General features: G+C 43.2%; 1 protein-coding gene across 1 annotated transcript in view; it reads left to right on the top strand.

Moving 5' to 3' along the window:
• LOC144467651 (neuroendocrine convertase 1) overlaps positions 1–11,555 on the top strand; it is a 38,162-nt gene extending 26,607 nt beyond the window's left edge. Inside the window, exons 10-14 of the mRNA XM_078176541.1 lie at positions 2,272–2,424; positions 5,717–5,886; positions 10,234–10,367; positions 10,508–10,639; positions 11,403–11,555. Coding sequence (XP_078032667.1) covers positions 2,272–2,424; positions 5,717–5,886; positions 10,234–10,367; positions 10,508–10,639; positions 11,403–11,555 — 742 coding nt within the window. The remainder of the gene's footprint in view (positions 1–2,271; positions 2,425–5,716; positions 5,887–10,233; positions 10,368–10,507; positions 10,640–11,402) is intronic.

Below are 11,555 nucleotides of genomic sequence, written 5' to 3' on the forward strand. Positions count from 1 at the left end.
AGAACGATTTACTGAATTCCTGCCACGTTTTCGTCGGTAGAATTAATATAACTAGTGGCTTTGCAGATGCATAGGGTGCTATTTATGGTGCACATTGTCAGGCAGATACCTGACTGTATGACTGGAAATAGGACTGAAATCAGGAGAAGAAAATTGCGTGGGAGGCTTTGTTTTAGAGAAAATTGAATGCGAATATCAGTCAGGTATGAGTGTACTTAATTAATAATTTATTATTATAGACCGCGAATTTCAGAATTAAAATTAAAGGAATTAAAATTAGAGGATATTAAAACAATATAGTCCATTATTTTCGCTCAAGATATTCTTCACAACGCTGACATTTAAATTCAATTTCCTCGAATTATGAAACACCGCGTACAAGAAATCGCGACGCTAACTTTTAATCTCCGACGTTGCTCTCGGTCCCGACGGGAACTGTACATTTCCTCAGACATCGGTCGGTTTCCGTAAATGATAACGCCGTCGAAATCCAATCATCCGGCGCGTCACGCTTTTCCGATATTCGATGGGGATGCATCAGCCTCGTTATGCAACGGCGCGGCGGCGTCGTTCGGTCGGACAACGGCCCGCCTCTATCAAAGGAATCCCATCGCGACGTTCTGACAGATTGTCTTCTCGGAGTAAACCTCTCGCGCTCCATTCATCCCCGACGGGCGGCGCGGAGCCGCTCCTCGCTGCGGGCCGGGGGGGGGGGGGGGGGGGGGGGACACGAGTCGATCGCATTCTTCTCGGCGGGCGCCGCGGAATCGGGGCTGAATTAAAGCGTCGTGACATTCTTATTCGGTTCGTGGCCGGGAGTGGAATGTAGGTCGCGTCGTTTCAACGTGAACTAGTAATTGAGCCGGGGCAAACAGGAAGCGGAGGATCTTTGCCCCGGTCAAAATAATACTCGCGCGTCTCGCTTTGCCGCGCACAAAAGAAGTTCAACCCTTTCGCTCCTGGTTTATTTACCAGAGACCGTTGCCTGTCCTCCCGAGGGACTAAATCGCGGACGTTCTACGGCGGTCCCGTTCGAAAATAAATTCGTTCCGCTCGTTTGGCGATTTAGCTTCTGAGAGCGGAAATACGCGAGGGCAGATAGTAGAACGGTCAGGAAATTCGCGCGGCTTTCGAGATACTTGAGATTAGATTTTTATGGAGTAGATAGCACTTGTATCTTGATAGTATCCGAAGATTTAGTTCTTTTCTGTCTGTCCTTCTTCTGTGATCGATAAGAAATATCACATAGTCGAATGTACACTTTCATATTATATTAACCCCTTGACGTACTTTAACGAGTCAGACTCGTGATGGAGATTTCTAGTAATAAGCTATTGGGTATGAATATTCATCCGTTCCTTTAACTGGGAATAAAATTTAATTCTCTCCTTGCCAATATTTAAACATTCAAGTAGATATAAGCACACCATAGATATAAAATTTTCTTTTTCATCTAAGAATTTAGTGCGATCGAAGAAATTCTCATCGTGCAACTTCTAAAGAAAATGGCACGACAAGGGGTTAAACTAAATTAAATTCCATTTAAAGAAATGAACATCGCGCTATCATACTACTAATAAAATATAGTACAACTTCCTCCTCTTCCATTTTTTTCCTAACGTTTATCCTTTAAGAATAAAGACTGCTGCGAAACATCGCGAACACCCTGTGCACAACAATGCCCGATTGGTTATTGGTCAGAGGGCGGGGCCTATCTGATGGATATCCCCGTGCTAAAAAATTGGATTTTCTTTCTACAAAAGATCCTGGTTGTGTCAGCCGGTTGCACAATCGCGGGCGTATAGATTCACCTTTGGATCGTGTTTCTTCGAGATTTGCCAGGGCGCGGACCAATCGGATTTATTAAAAATCTCGAGTTCCATTGACGTGGCGCGAGGATCCGCGCGATAGCCCGAATTCGCTAACCCGATTGCGCGATTGTGTCCGGCACTCGATCAGAACCGGGGCGAACAATGCTTTTATCCGGCGTCGGCATATCGGCTAGGCGAAATCGCCCGGCGATGAGCGCCGGCTTTCAAACCGCTTCCCTGTCCTCCGGAAGTATAAATGCGAAGTATAAACGCGAAGTATAAACTTCGAGAGATCCTCTTTGGAAGACGAAACGAAATTAGCCGTGGCGATTCGAAACTGCGAAGCCGCTTTTCACCGGCCGTCGAAAAGGGTTTCGCGTCCGGCAGCGGCTGTTTCATTTTACGCCGGTCATTCTTCCCCGGCCGCGAAGCCGACTCTGTAATTGCGTCAACTTTTCAGGGAGAACCCGGGGTGGTTCCGAAACTCGGCCGGATTCTGGTTCAACTCACGTTTCGGCTTCGGGCTTATGAACGCTTTCGCGCTGGTCGCCGCCAGTTCCAATTGGACAACCGTACCCGGGAAGACCATTTGTAAAGTGGACGTCGCCGGAATGTAAGTGGACGACGATTAATTGGAGCGCGCGACGGGCGACGAGACGCGATGCTTCTTGGCCGATCCATCAGCTCCTAGCATTTTATTTCCGGCGATCGTCGCGTTATCCTTCGCTGAAGAGAAATAAAACGTAGATTATCCGGATCTATAATGCTTGGAGGCGAAACTTATAATAATAACAAAGATTAAAATAGATTATTATTTTTAAGTGATCTGTCGCTTCGTTGCTCGTCGTACGTGTGCTAAAAGCAGGCTACAATATATGAATTAAAGGTACAGTCTTCGCGCGACAAGAAGACGTCTTGTGGTTCTCCCACTTAGTAGCTTCAGTGGAGGGGCAGCCGGTAAGAGGGGGAAAGTAGACCCAACAGTGCCTTCTTGTCGCGCGAAGACTATACATTACACTACACCTGGAATACTGACGGTAAACTTTAAATAATTATTACCCTATCGGAAATATCTGTGGCTGTAAGAAAAATCGCCACACATTCAAACGATCTAGCTTTACAAATTAATTGAGCCGTGTAATACAGTATTTACGTATTGAGATGAATATAAATCATGGAAACAAATTCCGTAGGTTCAATAGAAAGTAACGAAACGAGGAAATACTACCAATACGAAGAATAAACGTTCGAAACTTTCAGCGACCGTGCATGGAAATGAAAGCGTCGCGACATTTCTCTTCGCGGCCGCAAATACGTGTCAGAGCTCGAATTATTTCACCGCGTTACGAAAAGTGGAATATTTCCACAACTCGCCGAGTTTGTTCGCGTCGATTCCGCCGATCGACGCGACCGATCAGTTTCGGCAAATTGTGGCAGAAAGAAATCGCGTATCGGTAAATGCCGAACTGTAAAAAAAGCGGCGGTTTGTCAATATTCTGAAAAAGTATGTTTTAAAAAAAAAGAAAAAAAAACGAGAGCATTCAGAGAGCGAAGATTCGAGTAGAAATTCTCTCTCTCTCGTGCGCGCGCGCGCTTTGCCGGGATAACCGGTACATCTGGTTTCAACCGCGTGTGATGCGTTTCGACCGCGAACACAAATTTCTGTACGAGTGAAGAATTTATCAAGCTACCCAAAACGCGGTATGGACGAATGTGCTTGTTAATCGATAATATTGACATAGCACGGTCTATCCCGGACACGGCGCGCGCTCGCGCGCGCTCCGTGCGCAAGTAGGATTTACCTCTCGCGGTCCATTTAGATTAGCGCGCTCGAATGCGATATCGGACGGCACTTTAAACATCGAATATTTAGCCGTGCGCGCTCCGCGGCACACTACGGGCATTCCGTACTGAAAATCTCGTTCCGTGAATTCTTCATCCGCTTGCCGCGGGCCGATAAGAATCTCCTCAATTATTCCCGGCCCGCCGATAACTTGAAATCTGGTAATCTTTGACGTCCCGATGGAGATATCGCGGCACTCGTTACTTTTGATGCGATTTAACACATCCACCGTTCGCGAAAAACCCATTCAATTATTAGTGGAAAACCAATATCTCGAAATCGGGAAATCTTTAATATTCCACTTAACAAACCACTGTTCAATAAACCACTTAGATTCGGCATCTCGTTGGAGAAAATCGTTTTCGCTTGGCGCGAGAATCGCCGTAATTATCTCCGGCGGCTCGTAATCTCAAATCTGATACGCTGCGTCGGCTCCCGTTACTTTTGGACTAATGACATTTCAATCCTGTGTTCGTGAGAATCTTCTAAATCATTTAGCCAGTAACCTAAAATCATTTTTAACGTCGCATACTAGGAGAAATCGTCTTTATTAATTTTAGACCAATGACATTTCGATCTTATCTTCATGAGAATTTTCTAATTTATTTTCGGTCTCTAATGACAATTTTTCACATCTCATTGCGAGATAATTGTCTCTGTTAAATTAATAATATTACAATCTTCTCGCTGATAAGAATTTTTTTTTAAATTTCTGGTTACCCATGACTTAAAGTCCGATCATTTTTAAGATCCTCTAATGAAGAACTATCTCTCTAACGGCGGAGAAAAAATGCCAAGGCCGCGAGAGGCCGGCGAGGTCACTTCGAAAATGGAAATTCTCTTTGTCGCGTTTAAATAACCTTTTTTCGGTAACATTTTAATCCTCGAAATGGCGCGCGGGAAAATCAGAGCGTGGAGAGAGAGAAAAGAAAAAGTCTCGCCCGTCTTTCATCGTTTCGGAGAAGAATGAAGGGAACAATTTGCCGCGGATCGACGCTAAGAACGCGGCCGGTTTTTCGCAATCAAAGCCACCGGCGGCCCTCCAGGTGTCCTTGTCCCTTTAAAAAGCGCAGCGCTGGAATTCAACGGGCCGCTAGGGCCACTTGACTCATTCGTTACCGGGCCGTGAGAAGGGCGGTCGAAAAAAAGTGGAGCGTCTCGAGGATATATCGCGTTGCTCGGGGAATTGCCGTCTTTCCAGTTCCGTCTCCACGCTCGGAGACCGAAAACGCAACCCCTATCGGATTCGGCTCCCAGCAACCATTGCGATAAACGTAATTTCTGTAACTGGTAGTTTCTACTTGACAGGTATGCAAGCGATAACCTGGTTAACTCACTTACTTTTTTATATACGGGAAATATTTTTTTAAACAGTACAATATTCGATTAGAAGCACCTTTTGGTCGATACACTTTTCAAAAATTAAATATGTATTGTTTTAATTAGACGACGCGTTAGAATCGTCGCGAAGTATTCTCAAGTATTTTCGAGTATCCTAAAATATTTTCGAGTATTTCCAAGTATTTTCGAGTATTCTCAAGTATTCTCGAGTACTCTTAAGTTTTTTCGATTACTCTACAGTACTTTTGAGTATTTTCGAGTATTCTGAAGTATTTTCAAATATTTTGAAGTATTTTCGGGTACTCGTAAGTTTTTCGAGTACTCTCAAGTATTTTTAAGTATTTTCGAGTATTTTTGAGTATTGTCAAGTATTTTCGAGTATTGTCAAGTATTTTCAAGTATTTTCAAGTACTCTCAAGTATTTTCAAGTACTCTCAAATATTTCCAAGTACTCTTAATTACTCTCGAGTAATTCCCAAGCATTCCCAAGTATATTCGAATGTCTCGCGGGCGCTAAACCGCAGCCCCGCGTGATCCGCGAGCGCAACAGCTGCGCGGACGATTTCGTTCGATGGAACGATCGGGCCTCGTCGCGCCGTCACGCCGGGACGTACCGCTCGATATCGTAGTCAGTATTCCAGGAAACTTCAAGTGTACCCATCGACAAGATTACCGTGTACCAGCGGACCGGAAATACGCGTTCACGGCCGTTTCGCTTTAGAATCGACAAGAGGCTGGCGTATGGAGATTCGAGGAGGCTGCGGTTCGAGGCTGGCGACGAGTGCCGATCCTCGCCGAACCGAATAACGTTTTTGGAACACGTGGAGATCGAGGTCAGCCTCGAGTACAGTCTTCGCGGCGCGCTACAGATGCAGCTCGCCGCGCCCTCAGGTATGCACTTTTCATTTCCACGGGGCCACGACGGCTCCTCTTTGATGTTCGTTGCTCGTTGTGAACGGTTTCCATGCGCGCCCGCGGCGAACAGACAGGGCGACAAAAAACGGGACGGATTAATTAACGGCGATGAAAACAATTATAATACGTGGCAAACTGATTATTTCGCGCGCCGCTTCGAAACCGTGGGCTAGAAACTTCAACCGCTACGTTTCTAGCGGAAATCCGGCGAAATGGAAAATTGCGGTAGCTTCGAGACTCTGTGGTGTGTTGTTCTTTTATGCTCTTTTTCGGGGGTGGGGAGATCGTTAGCGAAACGTATTGTTTTTTAAAGTGTTGCGCTCGAATCCTTTTGTTGATCACCGTTTTTCACTAGAGAATATACCTTTTTTTAGATCCTGTTTAACTTTATCCGCCCAAATTACTCCATCCTTTCTGCACGTCATATTAATCTTCCCGTCAATTATATTCACTCTTTTACAAATCTTGTTCACGTTTTTGTCAATGGAACTTCTTTCTTTAGAAATTAAATTCGCTTGCCCGGAACTATTTGTAATATTCGTATTAATTTAAGAAATTGGACAACATTCTCTAAACAGTCTACGAAGATTAATTATTCACAACTAAACTCATATTATTATTGTAGAGTTAAAAATTGCATAAAATACAATAAACGCAATGTTAAGAAATTCTTACAGTAGAGAAAGTGCTCATCCTCGAAACTAAGAAAATGGTACATCAAGGGGTTAATATCGTTCGCAAAAAACATACGTTCAAAGCGAACGAGATCTTCGAAATGGTTAATTCGATTCGCAAAAAAGGGCGAGCACGGCGCACGAAGGGATCTCGATTTCAATTAAAAGTCTGCACACGAGTCTTTCATCCGGTGTCCAATTACGGAATATTCCATCCGATGGTAGGCGATTTCGAAGGTTGCCGCGCGCAAGTAGGTCGCAGTTTACTCGTCCTAATACTCGGCAAACACAGATATCTCCCGTGCATTCTTTCTAATCCGTTCGCCGCCGCGCGCAACAAGCTCGCCGAAGTACGTCCGCCGTATAAAGAGCTTGTGAAACAACCGCAAGTATGCGGTTCGATGGCGTTCCAGGATAATATATCCGCTACTCCCGCGTCACGTAGTTGTCGCGGCGCGGAACGGGCTTCGGCCGCGGAGGCCGTCTCGAAAATAACATTTTTACGGCGAGCACAGATGCGGCCGTGGTACGTGTCTCCCTCGAAATCGATTTCGCGTCGCGGCGTCCGCCCGGAAGCGCCCCCCCTCCCCCCTCCCTCGCTCGGCTCTGGAATCATAAATCTGACGGTTTTCCGAACAGCAATTTAACCCGACGACTCACTGTTTGGGCAAACCCGCAGCAAATAGCCTAACTTCCTCCCCGGCCCGTTCGATTGTGTCACGGCGAGCATATTCCTGTGAAACTGTCGAACCTGTTTTGCAAGCGCTCGCCGTGTTGGTTAGGGAAAAACGAGAGCAAAATGCTCGCGGAGAGTTGAAACGTTCTAATCTGTTTAGTATAATTATTATTCTTTTTCTAAGTCGAGATGAAATTGTTTTTTTTTTTGTCATAGAGGACTCTAACTTTTAAAGCACCTGTTTTCGGGTCCATATGAATTTTAAATCGTTTATATTTATAGCTATCTTAAGTTATATTTTCCTCCGTATTTTCGTATCATTTGTTATTCTATCACAGCTACAATAATGCGATTTAAAAGGACGAAGGTGGCCCCGATTTTCTACCGAAAAGCTAATAATTTTGCGAAATTCAATATTTCATCATCCGGCAGACAGGAAATCGATAATCGTTCGCTCTATATCGTTTCTCATTCTTTAGTTAAACATAGCAAACTACCGTACCAGTAATCACAATCACCATAAATAATCCGGTAAATAAAATAAATTCGTACAGTGAACATTTGCATGGAAAAAGAAACCTTTAAAATAATACAACCCTACGGCAATAGAACGATTAATAAAAAAATTAAGAAGGTAGAATCGCTTTTGCAAAATTCAATTAGCTCAACTCTGATGAAACGGTAAAAGTCGCGGGAGCTTAATACGCGATCCGGGCGCCATAGGCCGGCAAACGGCGCGGAAGGGTTAAAGTTGAAAAGTGACCCGGAGAATGTTGCCGGTCGACCTCGCGGGAAATGAAATCTCGCGCGTACACCCCGCGACGTCTCGATTGCTCGGGAAATATCGCGTAATGGGACATTAATGGAGTTGGTTACCGCCGAGGAAAATCGAGAGAAACCGGCTGCCGCTCGCGCGCGAGTCTCCGCGGCGAATGTAACTTCGTTCTTCCGACGCAGCTGCACTTAACTGCGCCTCCTCCCTCCCTCCCTCCTCCCTCGCCCGGTCCGTGTCCACTTGTCTATCGATTAAACGATTTTCCGCGGAGAGTCGGCGAGGTTGCGGGAAAAACTGCCGGTTGCGTCTAAAAACGACGGATTACGGGGGAACGGGTTTTGCTATAACAGGCTCGATCGACGGTAATTCGAGGCGCCGTGCTAGAGAGCCTCTCTACGGTACGCGCTATTGTGCAGCTGCGTGCAACGCGCTACAGATGCGACCATCGATAATGTTATCGATACTTTGATACATCGATGATATCGCGAAGATTATGTCAGTACGAGTAAAAAAAGACCAGAAAGATACCTAACCGTAATAATTGTAATAAAATTGCTCGAATGTCTTTTTCGACTGTGATTACATAAATCTCGTTTTTATTGTTAACGATTAACGATATAAATCCTCGTTTCATTTTTCGTTTATATGATACAAAGCATTTCAGCAGAGTTAACAATTTAATTTAATTTAATTTCTCTGTTTTATTAACCGTTGAATTTTTTATAATGAAATTAAATAATTCTGTGACGAGGTTTCGTTCAGAGCATTTCAATGAAATTACATATCGGCGCTGCTACCGATATCGATAGACGGGAGTTTGTTAACCGAGTTTATTTATATAAACAAACACTTCGCTGTTTTGCGAAAAAAATCGGTTAACGTTGCTGGTATTGATTTTTAGTAAAGATGAATTTTACGGTGGAAATTGGCGAAATTACCGACGCGATGGTACGGAGATTTTGTTGATTTTAATATTTTGTAATAGCGAGAAGCAACGTGGGAAAATCATGAACTAATAACAGTTTTTAATCGATCGACTCGCGTGTTATTATACGGCATAAACATCGGCGCGTATATCATAGTTGCGAAGCAAACAATTCTAAATGGGTCAGTTTGATCCCTCTGGCATTTCTAGTGTTAAAGAGGATGGAATGGGAACGTCTGCCGTTTTGTAAGCAAAAATCGATAGCCGCGGTTTATGGAAAAACACGCGCGCGCCCACCGTCGAGGAGATTAATTGACAAGCATAGAGGAGCCGGTGAATTACAACGAAATCGTTACAACCGTCGATTTAACGTGTCGATTTTCCTCGGGCATTATCCACTCGCATTTCCCGCGGGGTTTTATGAAAATTTCGGTGCCCGCGACCAGTTATCCAATTTGCAGTTTTACATCGGCCACCTTTTTCCACCGCACGGCTGGCCATTATCCCTCTCGGTCCGAACAAATATTGAATCTGAAATCATTATTGGAATTAATCCTTCACCGCCGAACGTTTCTATCGAGTGACATTCATTACTTGTTCGTTGTAAATTAATCAATTGCTCTGTTTATTCGAATAATTCTTCTGCTTTTGTTCGAAGTTATTCGAACAGATTATGTATAATTGTTGGCATTTTATATATTAGTAATTATATATAAATAAATATATTTTATATATAAATAAATATATTTCATATATAAATAAATATATTTCATATATAAATAAATATATTTCATATATAAATAAATATATAATAATATATTATAAATATGAATTTTCTGTTGAAATTAATCGATAAACTGTAATATATGTTTTCTTTATCGAATTAATTCTTGTAGAAATAAAATCTAATTCGAATAAGAAATAGTCTTTTATTTAATTTAATTTTTATTTAAATAAAATCATATTCGAATAAAATGTCATCTAGACGAATTTCTATTCGATTTAATTACATCCACTGGCAAATTACATTCAAAAATGTAATACGATAAATGTATACGACAAAAATGATATTCATAAATTGCCGTCACTAAAATTATTAAAATAATGCAATAAATATTAGGTGCATACAAAATTGTTTTCTTTCTTTTTAAGAACAAATCGAATTTTCCAACAGACCTGACATATGCGTATATAATAATAAAATTATATTCTTTAGTCTTTAATTTACAGAATCCAGTTTTACTGGCATAAATCAGACAGCCTAATTTTTCAGGGACAACCGTGCAGCTCCTGAAACCGAGAAAGCTAGACGACTCGTCGGCCGGCTTCAGCAGCTGGAAATTCATGTCAGTGGCAACCTGGGGCGAGAATCCTCGAGGCAGCTGGCTGCTCGACATCGTGGACCAGGTGATTAACATAAAAAGACGCTGATCGATTGCGCCCGCAGCCATATATCCCCCCCCCCCCCATCCCCCAGCTTATAAGTGGGTACCGATAAGCGGGCCCTTGGAACGTATCGGTGTTTAAATTCCCTTCCGTCTGAGCAGACCGGCCCGAAGGAGAATAATGGCACGATGGGATCGTTCGTATTGGTTCTGCACGGGACAACCGAGCCGCCGAGATACCGCGAGAACGGGCCGAGGGTGTACAATCACGAGTACAATCGACTTCGGGACACGGCAAGTAGATTTCCGCTGAGCCAAATTAACCCTTTGGCGACGGTATACTTTGGCACGCACCGGACGTATAGTATAAATTCACTCGCGACGTCCACCGGGTACGGCAAAGTTTTTCTTTAGACATGCATTTCGAAGGAGTTAATAGTATATTAACCCTTTACACTCGAAGCTATTTCAACTATAGATCTAAAATAATTTTTCTGGTTTATAGTATTTCTATGTTTCTAGTATTTTTATGTGACAGAGTGTATTTTATATATATTAAATTGATTCTTGTGACTCATAGCAATAGTTTTATTGTTGACAATTTTTTAGATCTAAATTTTGTTAATGTAAAAATTATTTTGGAACGTGGTAGAAAAATTTTAATGGTGCCTCGGAGTCACCACTCGAGTGCAAAGGATTGAAATATTCAAAATACTGAATTCTATTACATTAAACCCTTTCGCTATATATACGAAAATAAAGTGATATTACCAAATACAATAAATATCACTGTCAAATTTAGGGAACAAGAAGGATTCCATGCCTCAGTGTCAACTATTCAGTAATACGCTCCGTAGCGAAAGGGTTAATTTTACAATATTTAATAATAAACGAGCGAAACAGGTGAAAATTGTTCTGGACGCCTATTGGCGCCTAGAGTGCCGGGAAGCCAACGTGTTTCGGACGCCAATAGGCGCAAAACATTAGTCAAAGGGTTAAGTCCGCCGATGGCAATAAAGGACGAGTCCGAAGAATTGACCGCGGAACTTCCTTGCAGAACGAACAACCACCGCGCATCGATCCGACCGCGGGACACGACGAGGAGCTCGAGAGCCACGGCTATCTGCCTCCGGACGCGGGCGATGTTTATGACAAACGCCTCCTCGAGGAACTCGCGTGGGATTACGATGGCTGGCCGGGAAAATTATAG

This window comes from Augochlora pura, chromosome 3, assembly GCF_028453695.1.
Source record: "Augochlora pura isolate Apur16 chromosome 3, APUR_v2.2.1, whole genome shotgun sequence".
Classification (NCBI taxonomy): domain Eukaryota; kingdom Metazoa; phylum Arthropoda; class Insecta; order Hymenoptera; family Halictidae; genus Augochlora; species Augochlora pura.